This window comes from Chrysemys picta, chromosome 6, assembly GCF_011386835.1.
Source record: "Chrysemys picta bellii isolate R12L10 chromosome 6, ASM1138683v2, whole genome shotgun sequence".
Classification (NCBI taxonomy): domain Eukaryota; kingdom Metazoa; phylum Chordata; order Testudines; family Emydidae; genus Chrysemys; species Chrysemys picta.
The window spans coordinates 45,270,361-45,298,159 of NC_088796.1; the positions used below are offsets into that span (position 1 = coordinate 45,270,361).

General features: G+C 40.8%; 1 protein-coding gene across 1 annotated transcript in view; it reads left to right on the forward strand.

The window, feature by feature from the left end:
• The first annotated feature begins 224 nt into the window (after positions 1–224).
• The window catches only part of TBCA (tubulin folding cofactor A), a 56,364-nt gene continuing 28,789 nt past the window's right edge, over positions 225–27,799 (forward strand). Inside the window, exon 1 of the mRNA XM_005288299.4 lies at positions 225–3,247. Coding sequence (XP_005288356.1) covers positions 3,195–3,247 — 53 coding nt within the window. The 5' untranslated portion in view covers positions 225–3,194. The remainder of the gene's footprint in view (positions 3,248–27,799) is intronic.

The following is a 27,799-nucleotide window of genomic DNA, read 5'->3' on the forward strand; positions in this document are numbered from 1 at the left end:
TTTGTTAGTCTCTAAGGTACCACAAGTACTCCTGTTCCTTTTACAAATAGTGTTTTTAAAGTACCAAAACAGCAACTGGGTAAGAATATGAAAACTGGCAATTGAGGGGAGTTTATATATGTGTTTTAATTAACAAAAAAATTAACAAGACTGTTTTTTAAAGTTTGGATTTATACAAAAAACACAAGAAAAAATTAGCTTATGTAAAAAAAGTTAGCTTTTTTTTTTTTTTTTTTTTTTTTAAACCAGAGATAAGGAGTTTTCCCCACCCCCACACCTTCCTATTTCCCCCCACCCCCTTTCTTCTTTTCTAATGTTTTTTAAAATCTAAACCGAGGACAAACAATTTTTTAAAAAAGCCACAGTCACAGAGATCAGGCCATGGGGGTAAGAAAGCTGTCCTGAGTTTTAGCGGGAATGTTGATAACTCCTTTAGTGAAACAGTTTTGTAGGCAGCCATTCTGTGTTAGTTGTTATGTTTTAGCACAGGCAAGCGTTTGTCATGGAAGCCCTTTCCCACTTTTTGAGATATTATCTCCCGCATCCTACGGCCTATCAGAAATATTAACAAAAACAAGCTTAAAGATACTTTGTAACAATGCCTGCAAAGCAACAATTACAATTTTATTGATCATTAACTTGTCTAAGCTCCTAGAGAATATATTTTTGTTTTGTTTTTATAAAACACTTTTATGCAAACTGTAACCCTAGATGATGTACAGCATTAAATAATATGAAACAGTAGATGAGAGACCTGAGACATTGTTAAAAGCAAAGGGGTCATCGTTAAGTCCTAATGCAGAGGGCCTGGGGTGGAAAATGAAAAAGTACAGCCAAAGTGGAAGATGGTATGATTTAAGAGGGGTTCTGGGGCTGCTTTGCAATGGTCCAGATGCCCCAACAGCCTATATCCCTCATGCACAAGCATCGGGGTGGGTGGGCCTTTGTTAGAGGAACAGGCCACTCATATATCTCCTCAGGTTATACTTGTGAACAGGAGTACTTGTGGCACCTTAGAGACTAACAAATATATCTCCTGTTGTTGTTGACAAACTGTAACCTAACTGCACTTAAACTATGGGGCAACTTCAGGTCCCAGAGCAGCGACCATATAACATCTCTTCATGAGAGGCTTGACTGCCGGTGTTGGCCAGTGATAGGGTGACCAGATGTCCCGATTTTATAGGGACAGTCCTGATTTTTTGGTCTTTTTCTTATATAGGCTCCTATTACCCCCCACCCCATCCCGATTTTTCACACTTGCTGTCTGGTCACCCTAGCCAGTGATGATCAACAGCTAGGCTATCTCTGAGCTTCATGCAGACACCTTACCTCTGGTAAAAACAAAGAAACAAACAAACAAACAGCTAAATTTTTTTACATAAGCTAATTTTTTCTTGTGTTTTTTTGTATAAATCCTAATTTTAAAAAACAGTCTTGTTAATTTTTTTGTTAATTAAAACACATATGTAAACTCCCTTCAATTGCCAGTTTTCATATTCTTACCCAGTTGCTGTTTTGGTACTTTAAAAACACTATTTTTACATTATACATAATTAAGACATTTTAAGTTGCCTATAAGTCTTCTTTTTTATTCAATTTTATTTTCTGAAACAAATGTATAGCCTTCTGTCCTAAAATGTCTTTGAGTTGTTTCTTGTATTTTGGATTCCAAGAAAAAGAGACCTGGGGCTACACACAGTGAATAAACATAGTTGAAAAAAATTCTTAAGGCATGTCAGTGCAGTAGATTGCACAAATGTACATCTATATCTAATTATTAAAAGCATAATAATAATAATAAATCTGAGGATGCAGAGCCCTTGACCCTGTAAGAATTATTACTGTTAGAACATACACCTGTATGCCGATATAACGCGACCCGATATAACATGAATTCAGAAATAATGCAGTAAAGCAATGCTCCCGGGGAGGAGGGGGGCGGGGGCTACGCATTCCAGTGGCTCAAAGCAAGTTCAATATAATGCGGTTTCACCTATAATGTGGTAAGATTTTTTGGCTCCCAAGGACAGCGTTATATCAGGGTAGAGGTGAATCACTATTTTCTCCCTTCCAAATCAAACATTGATTTCTGCAGTGAAAAAAAAACTGCCAATCAGGAAAAATGTCAAATGTTAAGAGGGAAAAATTGAAGTTCTTCGTTGATAAAAGAATAATTAGGATCAATAGATCATTACAATAATTGTTCTATATTAACCTTACTTCTCTTTAATCGCCTCTCAGACGTTACTTCTTCAGAAGGCAGCTCTGATTCATTAAGCTAAAATATCTCTGGCAGTTTGCACAGCACCTAAAACGCTGACTGGGAGCTATGCTGCATATACACAGTCACACGCTGTGTGGACTTGTAGAGCCATAAGGTAGCGCAGCTAAACTTTTTGTTTCTTTCTAGGAGAATTGGTGAAGTTCACAGCACCCGGAACTTTAAGGAGAAGGAGATTTGAACCCTCCCCTCCCCCCACCAGTGCCGGGAAAGGCTGGAGCAAGGTTCTAAAAACTTGAACGTGGCTGGATCTTTGCTGCTGTCCAGCAGCTACTGCCTGGTGAGACCGGGCTAGGAGCAGCAGCCCCCCCAGCCACGCGGCACAAACACTGCTTGGATCTCTTGCAATCAGTCTGAGCGTTCACAGGCAGAGCGATTCTCAACCAAGGCAAGCGAGTTCCCCCCGGGAAGGGCTGCATTGCCTTGCGCCGGCTGGCAGAAGGGCCGCGAGGGACAAACACCCAGGGACAGCTACCGTTTGTTCTGTTCCCCTCCCCGCCGCATGCTCCCAAAACGCAGCACGAGCACCCCTGGGACCCGCCATCCACAAGGCGGGTTCAGCCAAAGCAGCCCCGGGAAGGAGCAGGACGATGCGGGGCCAAAGGCAGACAAGGGTTAGGTTTGCAGCGGAAGGTACATACCGCAGGGCAGGACTGTTCCATTGGAATGCGGCAGACTGTTCCCCCTTCTCACGTGGCTAGTGGTGTCGTCCAGACCGGATAGCGGAAGGAAGCGTCTGCGCAGAAAGAGCAGAGCTCTGCATGTGGCGGGTTTGCGCACGCGCACAGGTGGTCGCGTCACTCGTTGCGTACTAGTGAACTGCCAAGTTTTGCTACCGTGTTTTTCTCTCCTGCTGTCCGCTCATCCGTTGGTGTCTGGCCCCCGCGGCTCGTGCCCCTGACACAGGACCATGGCGGACCCACGCCTCAGGCAGATCAAAATTAAGACGGGCGTGGTGAGGAGGTGAGTCCCCGGCTGCGGCCTCCCCACCCGTCGCGGGGCTGCGGGTGGGGCCGGGCCGGGCCGGCCCCCGCTCGGCCGTCGTTATGCCTGGTGCTATGTAGCCGTTAAGGGTGGGACCCGAAAGAAGGCCTGGGCGGCGGCCCGGGGGCTCGAGGCCTGGCTCTGCCTCTGGGCTGCGTTGGGTGGGGAAAGCCCCTTGGCGACTCATGTTGCCTATTCGGGTTTGCTCAGCGCTCTGGCAGCCACGGTCTGGAAGTGCCATAGAGAGCAGCGTGGAGACACTGGGTGGGTGAGGTAATGTCTTCTGTTGGACCAGCTTCAGGTCACCTGCAGAGGGGCTGTGTGTGGCTGGACAGCTCGTCTCTCCCCCACACTAAACGGTATTACCTCACCCACCGTGTCTCTTTAATGTCTTGGGACCAACTCTGTAGATTAACTAGTTACTTCTCGCTTTACCAAAGAGAATTTGTAAGGTGCGTTTTGGGGACAAATACAGTTCTGGTCCATCTGTAATGCAAGACTGAACAGTTTTTAACTGTATTGATGGGCTGCCATATTGTACCTGGATCCCCACTGCGGCTGAGTATAACCAAGCTAGGAAATTCTGTAACAATTGAGGTTTATCATGGTAGCTAATAGCCACTAAACCATTATGTTCTTGTGCACAACAGGATCAAAACTTATTAACAACCAGCATTCCTCGGTTTCCCTGAGTTGTAAATCATGTGTTCTTGCTTTTTGTCTTTTGTTGCTCTTGTTGTTAAGAGGCCTGCTACAAAACTACCTTGTTAAGTAGCATAGAGATAAGTCTTACAATGTGATTATAGCATACTTATCAGACACAAAAAATCTTGTCCCTGCTATTCAGGGGAATCATGCCAGAATTTTATTAGCCACAAAAGTATTTAAAGATGTTTGTAGCTAGCATGGTTCCAATTCCAGTGTGGACACCCAAAACTAATGTTAAATTTAACACTCTTATCTCCCAATATATTCTAAATCTTGTAACCTCAACATTTACAAAGTTATCTAGAGGATACAATTTGCTGCTCTTATTGTATGTAGTTGGGTAGGACTCTGATGTTAGAAGGCTTAAATATCTAGTCTCAATGGGACATATTAATGCCAGGTCCTGCAACACTTGTGTTGACTTCCATGGGATAAGTATGGGGAAAACAGTCCATGGTACCCAAATGCTACGTGTTGTAAGATCAGGACCTTAAAGAGTCCAGTCCATTACAAGTGAAGTGATAACTACTGTGAGTAGTTGCATTTAAGTCAGCAGGGGGCTTCTCAAAGTAGTAAGGATTATGACTAAAGGCATTTGCAGGATTGGGCTTTAAGAGTAGAGTAATGGAATAGGCAAGGGTTTTATATTAACATTTTAATATTAACTTTGGGTCTAAGTATAGCTTTTTGCTCAAAATATTGAGCAATTATTTGTGCCATGTATATGCTTAAAAACTTGAGTATGCACTCTTACACTCCTATCTTGTGTAATTATGTGTGTGTGGGGGAGTATACACTGAATTTATGCCTGCATAACTTTTTTCTTAAATTCAAAAAGGTTTTGTTAAATAGGGATCCAGAGCAGAATGCATTTTCTTGGTATGACAGATCATAACTGTAAGCATTGTGGATTGGGACGGCTTAGAGCTACTCAGAGAGCAGTGTTTTCTGTCAGTATTAGAATCAAAAATATCCTTCATCATGGGAAAGGAAAATTACTGAGGTTGAATTTTCAGTTTATATACACATTCCACAAACTAGTTGCTAGTTTTTTAGAAGTGTCTGTCTGTAAAAATCTGAAGCCTTAGAAAGCATTGCAGAGTCTTGTAAAACACAACTACACTTTAGTATTTTGTGGAGGATTCTCCAATCTAATGTGCTGCCTGGTGTCTTTTTTTAGTTTACTGTGTACACCATAGCTTTGAGAGAACCATATAGTAATACTTAGCAGTCTGATTCCACTTCAAATGATCAGAGTGTTTTATAGACATTGTCTAGCTAATCTTCATGAGTTATCTGAAAGGTAGGTAACTGTTATCTCAATTTTAAAGATGGGGAAACAGAGGTTTAAGTGACTTGATCAATACCACGGAGGCTGTCTGTAAAAGCTGAGATTAAAATTCAGGAGTATTTGCTCACAATTCTGTATTCAAACCACTAGGCACCATTGATACTTCTTAAAAATATGGGTGGTGCATAGGAACCTGTATATTGTTTATGTATCTGTGGAACTTCATGGAGGCCTTTTTTTTTTTTTTTTAAACTCATTTTTGGATTATCCTATACCTGCAGGCCATATGGGTATTCTTCTCTGAAGGGAAATTCTTGCTCTCCAGTCAAAATTGCAGCAGACCTAATCTTCTAGAAAGAAAGAATTTGAGTTAATTTTACATTCAGTCTTTTTCCCCCGAAAGATCGAAAGAAGGGGAAGAAGATGGGAGGGCATGAGAATTGGATCCACTTAATTTCCATTGGCAACATTCATTACAGTTAGAGTTTCTGCCTCCAAGACACACATGTAACTGGGTTATGATTTGGCTGATGAAACAAGAATAACAAGTTCCTTCAGCAAGCTGCTATGCCGTAACCCATCTGGAAACTTTTGACTATTGCTGATGGTAGTTGCTGGGCTGGGAGAGCAGTTCCCGACTAGGAATGGAGACCAGGTCTCCAATTTGGCATGGAATTGTTTAACATTTAATTAAGTTCAGCTTTAAAAGTTTTAGTATGATTGAACTGATATTTTCTCCTTCAACTGCCTGATTGCTGCTCTTCCAGTGCAGACCTGTTTGATGTTATCTGCAGGGCCAGTGGTGTTTGGATAGTTAAGGAATTTTTGATAGATACAGGTTTAAAAGGTTAGTTGGTACAGTCAGCAAAAATAGCTTGTGGGTTTCAATATATTGTCTACCTTGTGCCAATTCAGTCACACCACTCCATTAAAAATAATGGAACTTTCTAGAGGCAGGGCCCAGATAGTTGTGGCCATCTGACTGTATTACTACTCCTTCCCCTGCCACTTCATACTCAAGGTAATACCCTATGTAGGCCATGAAACCACTGAAAGCCACAATAACACATTTAGATGACCACAAATGTAGTTTTAACATACCAATTGTCACTCTTTTCTTGCAACTTGTATGGGAAAGCTAATAATAATGCTGCCTCAAACATAATTTCTTCTAAGAATAGAACACTGAAATAAAGAAACCTCTGTTAACAAGTGAAAAATTGAGTATGTAAGTGTCGTAAAGAGTGGTGTATGGCATTGGTGTCCAACTTTTTCAGCCTGATGGCTAAGTGTATTTTTTAAAAAAGGGCAACAATTAGTACTCTGGGGCAAATTCTCTGCTTTTTTCTGTTCCCATTGCAGTGCCCAGGCTACTTACTTTCTTGTCTTTTGTTTTTTAAACTACCCTTTGACTTAGCCTGCTCTATATTCTCCTCAGTGGTTGAGGTAGTTCATTGCTTCCCCAAAACTAGGAATGGAGATGAGTCGTTTATTGTATAGCAATATATCTGCTGCTATTTACAATGTAGCAAAGATCCTCTAATAATGGGGTATCACCACTACTATGGGTCATGCAGTAACTTGAGTTTCTAGTTTTATATGAGAATGCAATTTCTTGGGGCACTGGAGCCACTTTCCTTTCTAGACTGATTAAATTTTGTTATGCATTAACGGAAGAAACTTGCAGTGGGATTGGGGAGAAATGCTGAATCCTTCATGTCTCAGGGTGCATTTGATAACAGGTCAAGCTGTTGTCAGTCACCTTCTCTTACTTGTAGGTCATACAAAAACTAGGATTTGGTAATCATAAATGGTTAGACATACTAGATTGTGGCTACTTCCTAACCAAGTAATGCTTCTGTTTAGCTAACCTAAAAGGTTGCTTAATCACTTTAAAGCCACCTCATTCTCAATAAATCCATGCTCAAACTACCTACTGCAGAGTGAGTGAATTAGTTGATTAAAAAAACTTTCTTAAATATCTTATATCCATTTCAGATTGGTAATAGTTTTAAAAACTACTGTGAACAAAGTATGTTAAGGGCATGCGAAAATAGCACTGACATTTGCCCATAGTTTCTTTCTGATTAAATGAAAGTGACATCAGTAGATTAGAATGAGACTAAGACAATTCACATTGCAATTGTGTTAGTTTAACTTTAACAATCTTTTAACGCTCTTGTTTAAATGTAGCTGACATACCATAATTACAAATCTACAAGCCTTGATTATAGAATTTTACATCATGAACCTATGGGGAAAGTGTATTGATTTTTTTTTTTTTTTTTTTTTGGTAAAGCAGCCCTTTAGAAATCACCTTTCCAAAACTGTGGAATCTTCCCAAGTTTCTGCTTTTTGCCTGTAGCACGAACATATTTAAACTGTTTTATTTTTTCTGAGGCATCATCACCGTCGTGGCCAGCTTCTTGATTCAGTCCTGTTAATTCTTCCTTTATTTGTTTTAAATACACAATTATATTAACCTGGAAGTTACAATAAACTAATACTTTCTTTTAAAATGCAAACAGAAAATCATTAAAAAAATTATTTACTTAACTAGTTTAAACTAATTCAGGATTCTGTATTTCCCCTACAAGACTTTGATGTGATATATGTAGACTTTGATGTAATATATGGGGCGTTTCAGGGAATGCGGATTCTGCTCTTTTGATATTAGTGATAATGTCTATTACTGACTAAATAACAAAAAACTTTACGTTAAGGCTTCATGTAGTCAAGGTATGTTACAGTTAAAACAAACGCATTTTAAAGTAGGAAATAAAATATGAAAGGATGGGAAATAAGACTATATGAATTGTCTATAAGTAAATTCACATGTATAAAATACTTATCTCTTAAATCAGCCTCAATATCCATGTCCAGACTATAGAACAAAAACCGTACACCCATCAAGCTTAAATCATTTACACTTCTAATACGGGTGTCAAATTTTCTTAGTTCCCCCCTCACCACATAACCTTCAGTCAACCTCTAATTCACCCACTTATTACCAGAGGTACCAATATTTTTGCTTTATACCCTTAGTATACAGACTACAGGCTCAAGTCTTCCTCTTCTCCTCTCTCCTACCCCCCCCCCCCCCACTGAGTCAGTTTGAACATATGCCTGCTTTTTCTGTGATTCATTTTCATACTTTTAAAATGTATAGGATTTTTTAAGTTTCAGGGAACACCAAGGCACATTTAAAAAAAAAGTTTTTTGTAAAGCAAAAGCATCCAGAAGCGGGGGGGGGGGGGGAGGAGATATCATTTATTTTATTCCCCCCCCCTCCCCCTCCCGGTTTATGATGTACAGTATAAAGAAGGCCTAAAAGCTGTGTGGGGTTTTCTTAAGGATTATGGTTTTTTTTTTTTTCTTTTTTTTTTGTTTTTTTTTACCTTTGAACGATCAAGAATATCAGTTCTGGCTTTGTTGAAGGATTTTCTTTTTTGAGGGGGTGCATGCAGATATGTGTCTCAGCAAATTAAATAGTCATAGCTTGTTGAATCTTTAACAGAAGTTTTTCTCCAAAATATTAATTAAATTACATATATGTTATTCAGCTTGTACTCTCTGGTCTGCAGAGATGTTATCATTTCACTATTTTTTCCAGTCATAAGTCAAGCTATGTAATACCTGAATTTCTAATATGGTTAAAAAAAAAGGGGGGGGGGATAATCTTTTAAAAACAAACACATTTCAGCCCTCCTTTCTGCATCGTAAAGAAGTGTTTTTTTAAAGGTACCCCTTTTGCAGTCATCTTTAACTTCAGGCTAACTAAAGGCAATTTTCTCATGTCTCTTTTAAAATATGGAGCCAGTGGGGTGCCTTAGTGCTTCACAGGGTCCTTGGTTTCCCCTGTAATTTGAAATTGAAGAGCTATGCATGACTACCTGCTCCCCATAGCTCACTTAGTATTACTAGTGCACTAGCTCCTAGAAAGAAACTCAAGCCCCGTTGGGCTAGGCACTGTATAAAGAGAACAGAGATGGTCCTTGCCCTGAAGTACTTATGATGTAAGTATATCTAAGCTCTTGCACTTTGTCAGATATGATGGCCTCTGTGGGGTCTCTGATTTCCCCTCCTCCCTCTTTCTTTGCCTTGCAGAATTTAGGAATATTTAGCAGATTTACCACTTTTCCTTACCCAGTGTAGTCTGTGTATATTTTTATATACATCTGTAAGGCTGCACTAACTGTTGAAAGCATGCATTGTTATTCCAAAAGATAAAGCCAATCTTTGTAAATGTCTTTATTTTTTTTATTAGCCTATGCATTGGATTGTAAAACTTGAAATGTTCTGTAAAAGAGTTTACTATAAACATTGCGCTGTCATAGTAGAGGGACTCATCTTCATTTAGCTCTGAAACACAATCTACTATTTGAACCACCTTCCCTTCTAAATGAAAGTTGCATTTCTTTGACAGTGCCCTCTAACATAAACATACGGGCGTAAAACTTAAATAAAAAATCCAAAACAAAACACTTCCCTGCATACACTTCTCCAGAGAACGAGAGAACAAACACATGGTAAATGTTACTCACATTGCTTAATACAGTATTGAAAGACACTCAGACGCTACAGTGATGAGTGTGCAGTATAAGAAATTATATGTCAGGGATGGTCTAGGTATACTTAAACCTCTCTCAGCGGTGGGGTGTGGGGACTAAATAACCTTTTAAGGTCCTTTCCTGCCCTACTTTTGATTCTGTATGTGGGGCTGGTAGGTGTCTAATTAAAATTGCCCAACACTTCCCATTTAGAAGATCCTGTTTTAGAAGCCTATAACTTTGCCAGTCTAAGTATTCGGGATGACACTTTCCATGCCAGATATCTGCCTCTAGCCTATATTTTAATATTTTATTTTATTGAGACCTTCAGCCAAAATAGTTTAACCATTTCCAGGAACGAAGCTGGTGAAAAATATATTGTTTTGCCCATGTTTAAAAAAAAAAAAAAAAAAAAATCTGGTGACCTTTATTTTGGAAACCTCTAGCGTTCCCATGCTTTAGAACAGGGACTTGAAAACTGTTGGCAGCATGGAGGAGGAAGCTGCCTGCTTTGAATGCAGAGAGGAGAAGAGCCAGACCAGTTGGAGTTGGGGGAGTAGATTGGGACAAGGAGCCTGGGGTTCAAGGAAGAGACTGGGATTGGAGGCCTGTGGGACAAGGGTGGGGGGAAGGAGAACTGGGTTAGGATGGAGGGTAAGATTAGGATTGGATGGGGTTGGGCTGGGAAAAGGAGTCAGGGATGGTGGTGGAAGACACAGCAGGATTGAACGAGGAGCCTAGCGAGGAAGATTGGGATGGTGAGCCAGTGGAAATGGGGGAAGTTGGTAGGAGGGATGGTGACTGGAGGCCACGGTGGGGAGAGAGGCATATCAGATGAGGAGCCGCAAAGGGTGGGGGGAAACTGGGATTCGGGGGAAGAGACAGAACTAGGATAAGGACAGGTGGGAGGGGATGGGGAGAAGGTCGTGCTTGCGGGGAGCAGGCAGAAGACTGCCCTCTAAAACCTGGATCTCACTGTTCCTGTGCGGTCAGAAAATATCTGTGAAATTCACTGGCAAAGTGTGTGTTTTCCCTCTCTAGCGCTGGTCCATGCAAAGGCTGGCAACCTACTACTGCTTTCAGTTAGTTCAAGTAGCAGAGATCTTTATAGTGGATCCAAGGTTTCCAGCCTTGCTGATGTTCCATTTTGGGTGTCATTATGCTATGATTATTTTTTTTTCAGTTTGCTTTTTTTAAAAGTTTAGGAAATTACATACAAGAAAACAGTTAAAATAACATTATTAAGGTTGCGAAGTTAAGTGTTCAGAAGTTTTTAAATGCCAGTATTAAGGTTGATTGTGCAAATTTGGCCCCCTTGTGCCAATGCATTATTATAATTTTTGATGACATGATCGCATACAGTCTTTTCCACAAGACCCCTGCTTTGTTCAGCACACAGGATGGGATGCTCTGGGATGAATCAGGATTGTGTTGTGGGAGCAGGCTGTTGTTTGTGGGACCCCCCACTTCCTTTGTTGCTGAAGGTGGAAAGTGTTTGGTGAATGAGGCAGAACACAAAGAATTGTGTAGCTGCTTACTAAGCAAGCGCCATCCGTTCTGTGCACTGAATGAGAAAATAGTATGTAACTAAAAACTGTGTCATATTGCATGTGCAATAAGGGGAATGAATTAAGGTTGCACAGGGCCTTATTGATGCTGTTTTCTCCAAGTTACTTCCACTGTTCATTGTATGCCCAGTGTACTCGGTAAAAGTCCTGTTGATCCAGTATATCCAAAACAGCTTCAGTAATTTTATCCTCTGTGTGATTTTTTTTTCATAGATGTTAAAGTCCATTCTTAGCTTGGATTGTCCCCTACCAATGATATGTGGCTTAGTTTTCAAGCAACCACATTCTGTTTCATATGTATTAAAAATGTGCTGGCAACCAAAACATTTGTTTTTTGAGATGGTAACTTGTACCTTGATTCCAATGTCTTTTAAAAGAATTGCATATCCTTTCAATGGTCAATCTGTTCATCATCAAAACTGAGGAAATCCTTGGAAAAAAAAGAAGGGCATGAGATCTTCTGCAAGCTAGATGGGAATCACTCAGTCCAGCCAGAGGAGTGTTTCCATCATTGTTCTATTTTTGGAGGCAACACTCTTCATTTGGCAGCTTCCATCCTTCTTTCCAGAATACCCTCCCTTTCCAGCATCAGAAGACACAGGATAAAGGGAAGCATTTCAGATGCAGACCAATTCCAGTATCCATTGCTTTACTCATCTTCTAGGCAAAAGATAAACTAGATCTGGTCTGCATTTTTCTTTCTTTCCTTTAGTCCATTTCCTTGCATCATGGGGTAGAATTATCATGGATCATTGAATGCTAAGAGGCTGCTCAGTTTGGCTGTCTGATCCAATTCCACTCCATGAAGCCAGTCAACCTCCCTTCCCCATTCCTTTTTGGGGATTCCTCTCAAATGATGCTACTTGTTGTAGATGTTCCCAGAAGCTGGGAATGGATCACTTGATGATTACCTGTTCTGTTCATTCCCTCTGAAACACCCTGGCATTCGCCACTGTCAGAAAACAGGATACTGGGCTAGATGGACCATTGTTCTTCTGTTTCTTCTGTGGTTTCAGATATCCCTAGCATGAAGAGAGGTGGATCTTTTGCTAAGGGCACTGCACAATTTGGGTGTCGGGGAATCTTCATGTCCCCGTAGCCAGACAACTGGCTGATTTAAGCGCACATGGCAAGCCTTAGGGGAAATCCTGAAGATATACTCTTTTCAGTGTGTGGGATAAACTGGAACAAATCTACTGTGATACCTGTCCAGAAAAATCCTTTATTGGTTCTGTCCTGAGCTCTACACGAGCCAAGGTTTTTCTTTCAGAGGAAACATTTGTGGACTTTATGCTGAGCCAATGTTTGTCTGAAAATGAACTTGGGAAAACCAGTGATGATCTTGTTAGTACTGGTGAAGATAAGGAGTTACTGTCTCCTGAATATCTTTTTATACATTCTTAGTCTCCATCTAACCAGGATGTAACTGGTGGCCCTCTATAATGAAATTATGTGAAATTTTTACTTGGATATTGATATGATTTCAAAATAGTGATTTATATTTTTTGAATTAATTTAATGGAGTTTTATGCATTGCTAGATAGGAATATTTAATATACTTTCATTCTTAAATTAGAAAATTCAAAATACTTGAATGATCACATTGAGAATTTTTGAGTACAAGAGTCATTCTGGATCTGAATTTTTCTGCACCTCATTCAAGTTACAAATTGATTATCTGTCAGCCCTAGCAATCAGTTAATTGCTCTAGGTTCCTAAAGCATTGTTTTCTTTACTCCAGGGAATTTGACTGAGCAGAAAGATTCTTCTGTATACCACAACATCTTTTATGTTGGTATTTAGGTTAGTTTGTATAAATATTTTAGGATTATAATTACACTGTATCTTGTGAAGATTACATTTTATGCTGTTTTATATCCTTTGTTTATAATGAACCTCTGGGAAATCAAAAATAAAATAGGAATGTGCACTGGCGTGCATCAAGTTCAGATTCATTTTCTGGAATTTCACTGCAAACAAGTGTGTTTTAAATCTGATTGTTAATTTTAGTAATATCTATGTTACAAGATGGTAATGTGAGTGGCTATATTAAAATATGTGCTCTTTTCACCAGCCAACTAAATTGATTTGTGTCTCTCTGTGGGATTTGAGATCAGTAATTTCTAAGAATTCTATCATCTTTTTTTTATTAGATTATTTGTAGTCTGTTTTGTTCTAGGTCTTTTTCAAATATGAGCTGTGTAAATGTGTATCTCACAATGGGCTGACTGAATGTTGGTGAACTTCAAATACTTGCATATCAAAAAAAGTAGTCTCTCACGATACAGAGGCTATTTTTTAAGTTGGTGTATTGGTACCTTTTTACCTAATTGTACTGTTTCATAATGGAAAATATTAAAAGGAGGGGATGGGCATTAGAAGTCTTTTTGGTAATTAGGGACTTTGGAAAGTAACTTCTTGCATTTGTACAAACAAGGAGCTATATATTTTGGAGGGGAGTGTTTGGGGTTTTTTAAATATAGATGTCAGAAAATCTAAATTATTAGAAGAGTAGTTGATCAAATATACAGAAGAACAAAGGGGATAAATGAAGATATAGTTGAAGAAAATTAGCTATATGTACTTGCTGTAAATTAGCTTAACATTACATCTTGACTCTTTTATGGAATGAATATATAGGAAAACATGAATTCTGTGTAAATACAAAGCAGTTCACTGAAGAACATGGGGAAGAGGCATGTGCATTATGAATGTAAGTGGAAAACTAGATGTAAGATGGTTCAAGTACTGTAATACTGCAGGGGACAGATTCTTTTAAAGGGTTTTATTTGGAAAAGGAATTTCCTGTCTTTGAAAAACAGTGGAGTTGCATCATACACGCATTTAACTTACACAAATTCAACTATACGCGTGCAATGAGCGTATGCCCTGGAGCGCGCGTGAGATGGGAGATGTGAATCTGCTGTTCTCTCTATCGGTCTCAGTTCCTGAGTGCCTCTCATAGTATGAGCATCTCGCCGCGCTGAGTGTGATTCCAGTTTTTAAAGATACGTATTTTTCGTACAACATGGCCCCTAAACGCAAGCCAACTACTTCATCTGGTGCTCAACCGAAGAAACAGTGATCCGTTCCAACACTAGAGGAAAAACTGGCTGTGTTGGACTTATTGAGAGATGGTATGTCAGTCTCCAACGTGGTGCGTAAATATGGCCTCAACGAATCTAGCATCCGCGCCATCAAGATTCGAGAGAGAGAAATTCATCAAGCCGTGGCATCAAGTGCTTCAGTAACTGCTAAGGTGATGAGCCAGGTGCGTGATAAGATTTTAGTGAACACTGAAAAGGCATTAAACTTATGCCTTGAAGACATGAACTGTAAACATGTGCCTATCGATGGCAACACATTGCGAGAAAAGGCTCTTAGCCTCTACGTGCTGTTCAAACCTCCCGCCGAAGAGGGACAGCCTTCTGATGAGAAGGAATTCAAAGCCAGCCAAGGTTGGCTTAACAGTTTTAGGAACCGCTTCAACCTCAGAAACGTGCAGACTACTGGTGAAGCTGCATCTGCCGATGAAGAGGCAGCAAAAGCCTACCCCGAACAATTAAAGAAAATTATAGAAGGAAAGGGCTATCTTCTGGAACAAGTTTTTAATGCTGACGAGACTGAGCTCTTCTGGAAAAAAATGCCCAACCGCACTTACATTTTGAAATCAGAAAGACAAGCCCCTGGCTTCAAAGCAGCTAAAGACCATGTGACTGTTAGAATCATAGAATATCAGGGTTGGAAGGGACCTCAGGAGGTCATCTAGTCCAACCCCCTGCTCAAAGCAGGACCAATCCCCAACTAAATCATCCCAGCCAGGGCTTTGTCAAGCCTGACCGTAAAAACTTCTAAGGAAGTTGATTCCACTACCTCCCTAGGTAACCCATTCCAATGCTTCACCACTCTCCTAGTGAAAAAGTTTTTGTTTTGTGGCAATGTGGCTGGGCATTTAATAAAGCTGGGCTTGTTCTACAAGGCTGCAAATCCCCATGCCCTAAAAGACAAGAACAAAAATCTCCTGCCTGTGTTCTGGCAATCAAATAAAAAGGCTTGGGTGACGGCAGTATTTATTTCAGTAACCTGCGGCACTCCGGTTTGCGCATAACGATGTTGAAGTCGTCTTTCTTCCCCCCCCCCCTTACCAACTCCAACCTCTCAACCAAGGCGTGATTTGCAGTTTCAAGGCCACGTACACGAGGCTTACGTTTTCATGGATCCGTAGCGCTATGGATGCTGATCCCAGTCTTAATGTGATGGAGTGTTGGAAGTCCTTCAACATTGCCGACTGCATCACTTACATTAAACAGGCAATGGATGCAGTGAAGTCTTAAGCAGTCAATGCATGTTGGCGAAACCTATGGGAAGAATGTGTGAATGATTTTAATGGTTTCCCGACCTTCGACAAAAGTTCAGGTGGCCAGGCAAGTGGGTGATGATGGCTTCGTCGACATCCTTGAGGAAGAAATTGAAGAATTAATTGAGAGCCATAGAGAAAAATTGACTAACAAAGAATTAGAGGAACTGACGACGAACAGGAAGAGCCAGCAAGTTGGAATCTTCATAAATTTGCTGAAGTGTTCCAAGCAGCAAAACACTTAAATGGTTTAATTTCTGAATACGATCCCTCTATGGAACTGTTTTCCTTTTTTATTCTTTCATTCTTCCGTCTGTCTCTTAAGTAATTAAAAATACAGTACTGTAAAATTATATTTTGTATATGGACTGTACTATACTGTATACATTATACATTTATACATATTGTACAGGTTGTATACTGTGCACAACCATGTATACTGTACTTTATGGGCAATTTAAGGGATTTTTAAGGGTAATTTTGACTATACGCAATTTTCGCCTTACGTGCTGACTTTTGAACCTAACCCCCGCGTAAGATGCGGCTCCACTATAATCTGGGAGAAACTAGTAAAACTTCACATTATTAAGATGAAAACTTGAGAGATATGAGAATAAACTAGCTTTAGTAACATGCTACATGTTGTTGGAATATTTTCATACTTAGTGTTCATCAACTAATACAGAAGGAAGAACAGAATTCTCAATTAATAGGCTTTTGTTTTTTAAAAGGCAAATAAAGGTAAACTACAGTGATTAGTTGTATCTTAGTTGTTTACTAGGTGACTCTCAATGGTAGCTGACACTTTTTCCAGATACTTTACTGGACTGTAATACCTGCTGGAATGTAGAATGATAAACAGTGCTGAGACCTGGGTGCCAATCACCTCAGTTAACTCTGCAGTGAAGACACCCACTTAGAGTAGCTACATTGCAATTAAATACCTGCGGCTGGCCTATGCCAGTTGACTCCAGCTCATGGAGCTCAGGCTAAGGGACTGTTTAATTGCAGTGTAGGCTTTCGGGCTCACGGACCCTGTGAGGGCTATGCCGTAGTTAAGCAGCCTATTAGCCAAGCCCCATGAACCCAAGTCAGCTGGCATGGGCCAGCTGTGGGTATCTAATTGCAGTGTAGACATACTCTTAGAGGTGGTCTCTCTAGGTCAGAATTGAGGAACTTGTGAATTGGGGAAGCTTGCACAGCTGCTGTCCTTGAATAAATGGAGATCTTTAGTTGCCAGTGTAGTCTGTCACTTTTAATGGGCACTAAACTACCTTGTTTTCTCAGTGTGGCAACTGACACATATTAATGTTCTAAAACTGCCCTGTGAAACAAGGGTCAACATGTTTCTTATTTTTAATAGCTCTGCAATTAAAAATGACTTGCATACAACTTGCCCATACCCAGAACACTATTACTTTATTTTTCGGAAATGTTGTTTTTAAAAGAGACTACACTGAAGTGATACATCTCCTAGGTAGTAGACAGAAAAATGGGGAAAACAGACTCTGTCTTAGAGATAAATTAATGTTTAACCAAGGGACTCTTTCTTGCCTTACTCCTGAGGGCATTCTGCACCAAAAAATTAAAAATTCTGTGCACAATATTTTAAAATTCTGAAAATTTTGTCAGATGTGGAGGCTCTAGCATGGCATTGGGGAGCACAGGCCACGAGCTGAATAGAGGTGGGAGATCACTGTGCAGCTGCTCCCTCCGCCCTCTTCCTCCGCCCTCTTCCTCCCCCCCCCCCCCCCCCCAGACATGGACTCAGCGGTGAGGCTGCATCCAAGCCGGACACAGCGCAAGGATCAGGCCTGCCCCAGAAACACCCCAGAACTCTGGCCCTCCATGCCAGGTGTGGGCAGGCAGGATCCAAGTGTAGAGAGGCTTAATGTGGGGGGGGAGAATCCAGGTGTGGGTTTAGAGGGTTCTGTGTGGGACAATCTGGGTGCGGGCGGTTCAGTGGGGGATCTGTGTGTGGGGGGGGATCTGGTTGCACAGGGGCTTGTTGGGAGATTCTCAGTGCAACGGTAATGGGACTCTGCAGGGGGGTCCAGGTGACAGTGGTTGGGGCTCGGTGAGAAAGGGGATCTGGGTTTGGGGGTTCAGTAGGGGGTCCAGATGTTGGGGGAGTGGGGCTCAGTTGGGTTGGGGATTCATGTGCAACTGGTTGGGGCTTGGTGAGGTGGAGATCTGGGTGTGGGTGGTTTGTTGGGGTGGGGAGGGCTCATTGGGAGGGTTCCAAGTGGGGGGAGGTGAGGCTTGGCTTAGGAGGGTCTGGGTGTGAGGGGGTCTGGATGCACACGGGTTGGGTGGATGGGGGAGCATCTCCCTCTACACGGATCCCTCCCCCCTTAGCTGTGGAGCGATGGGTACAGGAAGCGGGGGAGGGGAGTGTGCATAGCTTCCTGCAGTTGGGGGAGAAATCTGGGCGGTGGGTCTGACCCAGCCCCGGATGCTATGCCGGGAAAGAGGAAGTCCCCATCCTCCCCAGCCGGGACTAGCAGCTGAGCCCGGCGCAGGATAGGAGCCACCAGCTGGGTCTTCCCCAGTGATTTACCTCTCTGCTGGCTGCTCTGAGCACCCAAAACATACTGCTGGGGAGGGTTGTGTGATTGCTGTTGTGGCTTCTGTTTGCTTCCCCGTCAGAAAGTAATTTTTCTGCAAAGCAAAAGAAAAGAAAAGAAGCAAAGAAATCCGTGGGGGACATACATTCTGCGCATGTGTAGTGGTGCAGAATTCCCCTAGGAGTATCACCTATAAGGGAGCACAGTGTTTGCAAGTGACTTAAATATACAGGATGTAAGTGTTCAACTATAAATTAGTTGAAGTTAGACTCTCACTGATTTATATTTTTTTATATTTATAAAGAAATGTAGTGATGGCCCATATGGTCTTTAATGTTCCTCTTAGGGTGGATGTGAGATGTCTCTTTAAATTTTGTTAGTCTCACGGCAACATATTTGTGACTGAAATTAATAATACATAAATGGAATTTCCACCAATTTGAGTGTTAAATCCATATATTGTATAGTATATCAAAGAACTAATAGCACTATCAATAAAAATTATCTTGTAATAAAATTCTTGCAATTTGAAATGGTCTCTAACAATCAGTCTCTTGTTCTTTGAAAGACTTTTGTTGAAAATCTGGCCTCTTCAGACGCAGTACTAACGTGCATGGTCTGTGTTCAATCTCTGATGGCTTTAAGATCAAAGTGTACATTCTCAATGCAGTTTGGTTTGGTGACAGGTCATGGGCTTCTCATTCTCCATGTAACTTGCATCAAGTCTATCAGTCACTTAGTTGGTTCTGCCCTTAGACTAATCACTGTTCCAATGAGATCAGCTTTAGATAAGAGACAATATTAGCTTTCTACATTAGGCAGTATTTTAAACACAAACACCATAAACAATGGACTCTGGCATATGTGCAGAAAACACAAAACTCTGTCTCCATAATTCCAACATCAATTCATTGATCTCCTTTCTGTTCTTAATTTCATCAGTATCTACACACACTCTGAGAAGGAGTTAATATATGTCCAGTAGTGGACTCAGATGCGTTTCACTGACCATAGATATGTTTCGCTGTTGTTTTTTAAATCAATAATTCAAGTTAAGGAAGGGCTCTTATATTTCCGAACTCTTAAGTCAAAAACACGGAGACCTGGGAGAAGGGTCAGAATCTTGGGGGGAGCATGGGCTGTTATAGTAGGGATAAAGGAGAGATAAGACATCACTGGGTGGGGGAATCAAATTGGTATCTTAGATGTCTGTATACTAATGCGAGAAGTATGGGGAATAAGCAGGAAGAACTCGAAATGCTAGTAAATAAACGCAACTATGACATAGTTGGCATCACAGAGACTTGGTGGGATAATATGCATGACTGGAATATTGGTATAGAAGGATACAGCTTGCTCAGGAAGGACAGATGGGGGGGGGGGGAAGGGAAGTGGTGTTGCCTTATATATTAAAAATGTATATACCTGAACTGAGATTGAGATAGAAATAAGAGACAGACTTGTTGAAAGTGTCTGGGTAAGGATAAAAGGGGTAAAAAGCAAGGGTGATGTCATGGTAGGGGGTCTACTACAGACTACCAAACCAGGAAGAAGAGGTGGATGAGGCTTTGACAGCTAGCAAAATCATCCAAAGCACAGGACTTGGTGATGATGGGGGACTTCAACTACACAGACATCTGTTGGGAAAATAACACAGCAGTGCACAGATTATCCAACAAGTTAGTGGAATGTATTGGAGACTTTTTTTTTATTTCAGAAGGTGGAGAAAGCTACTAGGGGAGGTTGTTCTAGGTTTGATTTTGACAAATAGGGAGGAACTGGTTGAGAATTTGAAAGTGGAAGGCAACTTGGGTGAAAGTGATCATGAAAATGGAAGAGTTCACGATCCTAAGGGATGGTAGGAGGGAGAACAGCACAATAAAGACAATGGATTTCAAGAAGGCAGACTTTAGCAAAATCAGGGTGTTGGTAGGTAAAATCCCATGGGAAGCAAGTCTAAAGGGAAAAACAATTGAAGACAGTTGGCAGTTTTTATTAAGAGACATTATTAAGGGCACAAGAGCAAACTATCCCACTGTGTAGCAAAGATAGGAAGTATGGTAAGAGACCACACTGGCTTAACCAAGATATCTTCAATGATTTAAAACTCAAAAAAGAGTCCTACAAAAAGTGGAAACTTGGTCAAATTACAAAGGATGAATATAAACAAATAACACAAATATGTAGGGACAAAATTAGAAAAGCCAAGGTGCAAAACGAGATCAAACTAGCTCAGGACATAAAAGGAAACAAGAAAACATTCTACAAATACATTAGAAGCAAGAAGACGACCAAGGATAGAGTAGGCCCATTATTCAAGGAGCGGGGAAAGACAATAACAGAAAATGTGGACATGGCAGAGGTGCTTAATGACTTCTTTGTTTCGGTTTTCACCAAGAAGGTTGGTGGCAATTGGACATCTAACATAGTGAATGCCAGTGAAAATGAGGTAGGATCAGAGTCTAAAATAGGGAAAGAACAAGGCAAAAATTACTTAGATGAGTTAGATATCTTGAAATCACCCAGGGCCTGATGAAATGCATCCTAGAATACACAAGGAGCTGATTGAGGAGATATCTGAGCCATTAGCAATTATCTTTGAAAAGTCATGGAAGATGGGAGACATTCCAGAAGGCTGGAAAAGGGCAAATATACTGCCCATCTTTAAAAAGGGAAATAAGGAGAACCCAGGGAATTACAGACCAGTCAGCTTAACTTCAGTACCTGGAAAGATAATGGAGCAAATAATTAAGAAATCAAATTGTAAAAAGGTGATAAGTAAACAGTCAGCATGGATTCGTCAAGAACAAATCGTGTCAAACCAACCTGATAGCTTTCTTTGGCAGGGTAACAAGCCTTCTGGATGGGGGGGAAGTGGTAGATGTGGTTTATCTTGAGTTTAGTAAGGCTTTTGATACTGTCTCGCATGACCTTATAAACAAACTAGGGAAATACAACCTAGATGGAGCTACTAAAAGGTGGATGCATAACTACTCTCTGGGAACTATTTTACAACCAATTTTCAGTGGTTCACAGTCATGCTGGAAGGGCATAACGAGTAGGGTCCCACAGGGGTTGGTTCTGGGTCCGGTTCTGTTTAATATCTTCAGTTATTTAGATAATAGTATAGAGAGTACACGTATAAAGTTTGCAGACGATACCAAGATGGGAGGGGTTGCAAGTGCTTTGGAAGATAGGATTAAAATTCAAAATGATCTGGACAAACTGGAGAAATTGTCTGAAGTAAATAGGATGAAATTCAATAAGAACAAATGCAAAGTACTCCACTTAGGAAGGAACATTCAGTTGCACACATACAAAATGGGAAATGACTGCCTAGGAAGGAGTACTACGGAAAGGGATCTGGGGGTCATAGTGGTTCACAAGCTAAATGACTCAACAGTGTAACGCTGTTGCAAAAAAAGCAAACATCGTTCTGGGATGTATTAGCAGGAGTATTGTAAGCAAGCCACGAGAAGTAATTCTTCTGCTCTACCTTGTGTTGATTAGGCCTCAGCTGGAGTATTGTGGCCAGTTCTGGGTGCCACATTTCAGGAAAGTTGTGGACAAATAGGAGAGAGTCCAGAGAAGAGCAACAAAAATGATTAAAGGTCTAGAAGAACCAGGGAGAAAATTTGTTGTTCTTAACCTCTGAGGATAGGACAAGAAGCAATGGGCTTAAATTGCAGCAAGGGTGGTTTAGGTTGGAGATTAGGAAAAACTTCCTAACTGTCAGAGTGGTTAATCACTGGAATAAATTGTGGAATCTCCATCATTGGGGATTTTAAAGAGCAGGTTAGACAAACACCTGTCAGGGATGGTCTAGATAATACTTAGTCCTGCCTTGAGTGCAGGGGACTGGACTAGATGACCTCTTGAGGTCCCTTCCAGTTCTTATGATTCTATGAAATATATGTACAATAGAAATAATTCTGATTGTAACCTATAATTTTTTTTCTGTTTTAATAATGGCTACCATATAGATATTTCTACTTCTGTGGTAACTAAAATAGGAATGGAACTTGGAAAAAATGATTAAATGCAAATAAATGTGAATGATGCACCATTTAATTAATGAATCACTGACAATTATTTTTTGAAAACTATGGGAAATTGGGAATGGTAAATGTGCTATTGATTTCAACCCCACCCCCTCGAAATAGTGTGGTGATGGGGTGGGGGAAGTAAACCTGGCAATTACTGTTTATTGTCTTATGCTGATACCAAGAACTAATATTAACTTGGTAAACATATAGAGAATGACAGAATTGTGAACACCACATACTAGAGGATTATAAAGAACAAATCATGCCAGACAAGTCTGATAATTTTTGTTGATAGAATTTCAGAATTACTGGACAAATGGAATTCAATAGACATAAAATACCTGAATTTGATAAAGAATTTAAATAGCATCTCAATCTTGTTTGAATTTTTCAAATTGACTTGGATATGAGCATTGTTGTGGTTTAAAATCTGGTTGAAAAATCTGTTTTAAATTATAAGCATTGGGTTGGGAGGCATTGTACACTGGGTGCTGCAGAGAGCGGTGTTGTACATTCTCATTTAAAATCTTGAACAACCTATTAAGTTATTAAATTTGGAGATTTTGTAAATGCTTGTGAGACCAAAGAAATAATACAAAGGCATCTCAAAGTCTGGAAGTTTTGGGCAAGCAAACATGAGTGACCTGGAAATATGCAAGTGGGGAAAATAATTTGCAACACAAAGTATTCTGTGCAGGAGAGATGCTTGGAAAGCAGGAATACTGAAGGAGATCCTGGCGGTGATTGCAGATTTGTGGCTAATAAAATGTTTGCTGTGGGATATGGCAACATAGATAAGGAATGGGATTTTTGGGCAGCATTGTGTCATGACCCAGAGAGGGGACAGCCTTTTTCTGTACATCACAGTGAGATTGTTTCTAGAATTCTGTGTTTAGTTTTGATAACCTCAGTACCTGGAAAAGTTAATAAACTTGAGTGGAATTGAGAAAAGAAAAACATATTAAGGAGGTAGAAGATTTGGCTTATTAAGCAATATTAAAGAAGGAAAGCCAAAATTTTCAAATTTTGGCTAAAGTTAGGCATCTAAATAACCATGACCTGCTTTTCAAAGATGTTGAGCACCCATAGCTCCCAATAAATACCATTGAAATTACTTAGATTGTAAGCTCATTGGAGCAGGAGCCATCTTTGTTCTGTGATTTTACAGAACCTAGCACAGTGGGGATCTGGTCCACACCTAGGCACTACAGAAATACAAATAATTAAGTGTAACAGACACCATTGGTTTCCTATACAAGTTTTGATAGTCTCAGTTGAAACTATACAGTGCAGCAGGCTTGCTATTATCTCTAATGAAGCAGGACTTTCCTAAAACATTCTACTCGGATCGAGAGGAATTTCTTCCTGTGAGAAAGCCATTCCGTTTTTTGTAGTTGCTGAACTTGGCTCAACCTTCAATAGGAACAGAGGATTTTGAAAGGCAGACTCATCTCTGCAAATGTTTGTGAGGACTCAAACTTCTTCCTAGAATTAATGTGGAAAATTTCTCCTCTAGGATTAGATCCTTGGAGGCAGAAATGGAATTCTTACATTTTTCCCAAATAGACATTTTGGAATGATCCTTTGAGATCTTACCAGTAATAATTGTCAGCCTGGAAACAGCCATCTAATTATACTTGTTCACTGATTGGCATGATTCACCTTTAGCCAACCAGTGCACTAAAGCTTACTTTGATTTGCCATCTTTAGAGAATATTGTAAATTCAGATGTCTCGCCAAAATAATGGTGGCATTAACAGCAGACTTGCTCCTAAAAGGGAATGCTAAACTTGCAGCCCTTTCTGTACCACAGTATGCGTGAACCAAATTAGAAACTGCAGGCCAGATAGCATTTGGACATTGAGACTTCAAAACCCATGAATTGAATATAACTAATAAAAACTTTTTGATTTTTTCCCCCTAGAAACTTCAGTGCTTAGGTTCTTTTGTTGTCCTATTGGCCAAAAACAGCATAGAAAAGGGTTGTGGGGGTTTTATCCCCCCTCCCCCAGTCACTCCAGCAACCTGAAGATGGTTCAGGAATGTCAGATTGGTGGTGGTCAGAACACATTTGTTCATAAGACTCTTGTTCTTGGACTCATCATGCACTATTTCACAAGATCATGTAATTATACAAAGGAAGGCTCCTCCAGCCCACAGAGAGACAAGTGCACATGAGAGGGGATAATAAAAATTAAGCTACTCCCTTCCTTTTGACTAGTCATTTTACTCCACTTTCAAAACCAACAATCAGATTATTGGCCCCTCTTAAGTCTGCTGCCCTGTGCCACTCAATCCTGTTCTCTTTTTACACCATACAGACACTCTACCAGAATAGCATAAGATCAGAAAAGAATCTTCAGTGGGAGACTTCTGGGTTTTTTAAGGAGGTACTTCAACATTGTTTTGCTCATTGGACTGGTGAGATCTTGGCCTGATCAGGAGAGTATCCTCAACAGTCTTCCTGAAATAGTATTTTACAACTTCTGTTGGGAATAGCAAAAAGGAAATGCATGTAGCCTTAATGTTAGACAAGCATTTCATATATGCCTGAGGAGATGAGTGAGTTTGGGGATTCACTGTATTTGGGTCCTACGTGATGAATAGCAACTTACTATTCCTCATTACTTAAGTGGTTTTGGGAGGATTTCAGAATGGTCTCTTTTGTTAATTTCAGAGTAGCAGCCGTGTTAGTCTGTATCCGCAAAAAGAAGAACAGGAGGACTTGTGGCACCTTAGAGACTAACAAATTTATTAGAGCATAAGCTTTCGTGGACTACAGCCCACTTCTTCGGATGCATATAGAATGGAACATATATTGAGGAGATATATATACACACATACAGAGAGCATAAACAGGTGGGAGTTGTCTTACCACCTCTGAGAGGCCAATTAATTAAGAGAAAAAAAACTTTTGAAGTGATAATCAAGCTAGCCCAGTACAGACAGACAGTTAGATAACAAGTGTGAGAATACTTACAAGGGGAGATAGATTCAATGTTTGTAATGGCTCAACCATTCCCAGTCCTTATTCAAACCGGAGTTGATTGTGTCTAGTTTGCATATCAATTCTAGCTCAGCAGTTTCTCGTTGGAGTCTGTTTTTGAAGTTTTTTACAACAGAAAAACTTCAAAAACAGACTCCAACGAGAAACTGCTGAGCTAGAATTGATATGCAAACTAGACACAATCAACTCCGGTTTGAATAAGGACTGGGAATGGTTGAGCCATTACAAACATTGAATCTATCTCCCCTTGTAAGTATTCTCACACTTGTTATCTAACTGTCTGTCTGTACTGGGCTAGCTTGATTATCACTTCAAAAGTTTTTTTTTCACTTAATTAATTGGCCTCTCAGAGGTGGTAAGACAACTCCCACCTGTTTATGCTCTCTGTATGTGTGTATATATATCTCCTCAATATATGTTCCATTCTATATGCATCCGAAGAATTGGGCTGTAGTCCACGAAAGCTTATGCTCTAATAAATTTGTTAGTCTGTAAGGTGCCACAAGTCCTCCTGTTCTTCTTTTGTTAATGTTGGAATTGCTTGAAATTGGTTCATCCCTATCTACTGCCTGTGTGGAAAGTGGCTAAATGACATTAAATTAAAAGAAGTTTGACAGCTTCTTGATCTTTCAGACTTTCTTCAAAGCCTAATACAGACTTTGTGACCCTAAGCAGCTAATGACTTCTGCAGGTGCAAGTTCATGGATAATCATTTTGTTTCCCTCCCTGTTTTGTCTTTGCCTTTCTGAAAATCAGGTGTGTCTAAACCATTACCAAAACATTAGCAATGTACCCTTTCTTTATTCTTTTTGTTGTAACTTCTCTTGCCAGTTCATATTCCCCTTAAGATGTTTCTAGTTCTCAAACTTGTCATGAATATTCTGCATTCTTAAGTGTATTGACTGTACTGCTTGGAGAGATAATGTAGCTCTTTTGTCTGGCAAGTATCCTTTTCTAAAGCAGTGGCTCTCAACATATTAATCATTGTGGGCTTCAGGTTGAAAACCACAGGAACCCCCACTAACACCATTATGTCTAGTGCCCCCAGCCCAGAGACCCCTCCACAGAGTGGGGCCAGGAGTGGAGCCACGACCTGACCCTGCTGTCAACCCTGGCCCAACCCCTGCTGTGTGGGGCCGGCCAGAAGCCCTGGCCCCAGAGGTTGCCGTGTGGGGGGACTGGGTGGCAGCCCTGACCCCGGATCTTGCCGTGTGTGGGGGAGGGGGTGGGCGGCAGCCCGGACCTTGCTGCATGGGGGGGCCAGGCGGCAGCTGTGTGCTAATTGGGCTGCATGCGGCCCGCAGGTTGAGAACCACTGCTCTAAAGAGTGACACACTGTAAACTTGGTGTTTCTATCATGACCTGCTTTTATTGCATAGGTCAACGTAGTTGGGGTGACGCAGTGTCATTGTAGACACTGTTACTTACGTAACCTGTTGGCTGTCATCATGGCATCGGACTCCAGTCTGGTCTGGGAGCCCTGGGCAGCGGGGGGGCTGACGGCTGGGAGCCCCCCACGCTGCCCCACTTAAATTGATGCAAGTGCTCCTGGTGAAGATGGGCACCACCAGCAGAAGAAGGGTAGTGTGGACAGGAAAAACTGCAGTAATAACTGCGGTGGCTGTATGTCGACCTAATATAGGTCATCTTAATTTTGTAGTGTAGACAAGGCCTTAGTAGAATTCGGAAGTCAGATTAATGACTTTTTTTGAAAATAATAGAGTCTCACAAATGTGTAATCCTTAAGTGACTTCCTAAAATTTCTCAGTCTATAATGTTGGTGTATGTCATTGAAATTACTTTCCCAACACACCTTTCTCAGCAAAAGACTCCCCAAAAGACTGGGCAGTTCTTTACTGTTCTTTCTTTTGCTGGGATATGTATAGTGTGCAAATTAAAAATAAATTCAGGAAAATGCTTTTAAAAAAAAAAAAAAACTAGAACAACTTAATTGGGCATGTTTAGTAACTGGAGACTATAATCTTGATGAAAAATGCTCTGAGCTTTCACAGTGGTTTGGTTGCTAGCTCAGCACACCACTTGTTCATGTGATCCAGATCTGGAATGACTAGGGCTCATTCCTCCAAGTGGGTGTGCTGTAAATATTTCAAAGTAGATGCTCTTAACTTCCAAAGAAAGGGATATAGATTTGTAAAACCTTTTTTTTTTTTTTTTTCCCCCCCCCTTAAGCGCCTGGTGGGTGGTTGTAGGATAGCACTGAAGTCCTGAAGGAGGCAGGTAACTATGATGTCACTGACCTCCCCATTGGTTCTCAACTTGCAGCCCAGTCAGCACAGAGCTGCAGCCCATGTGACATCCTCACGGCCATACAGATAGTATTGGATGTGGCCCACATAACGCATTGTGTACCGCATATGCAACCCACAATGGTAAATAGGTTGAAAACCACTGGCCCACAGCAATGGTAAGTGGATAG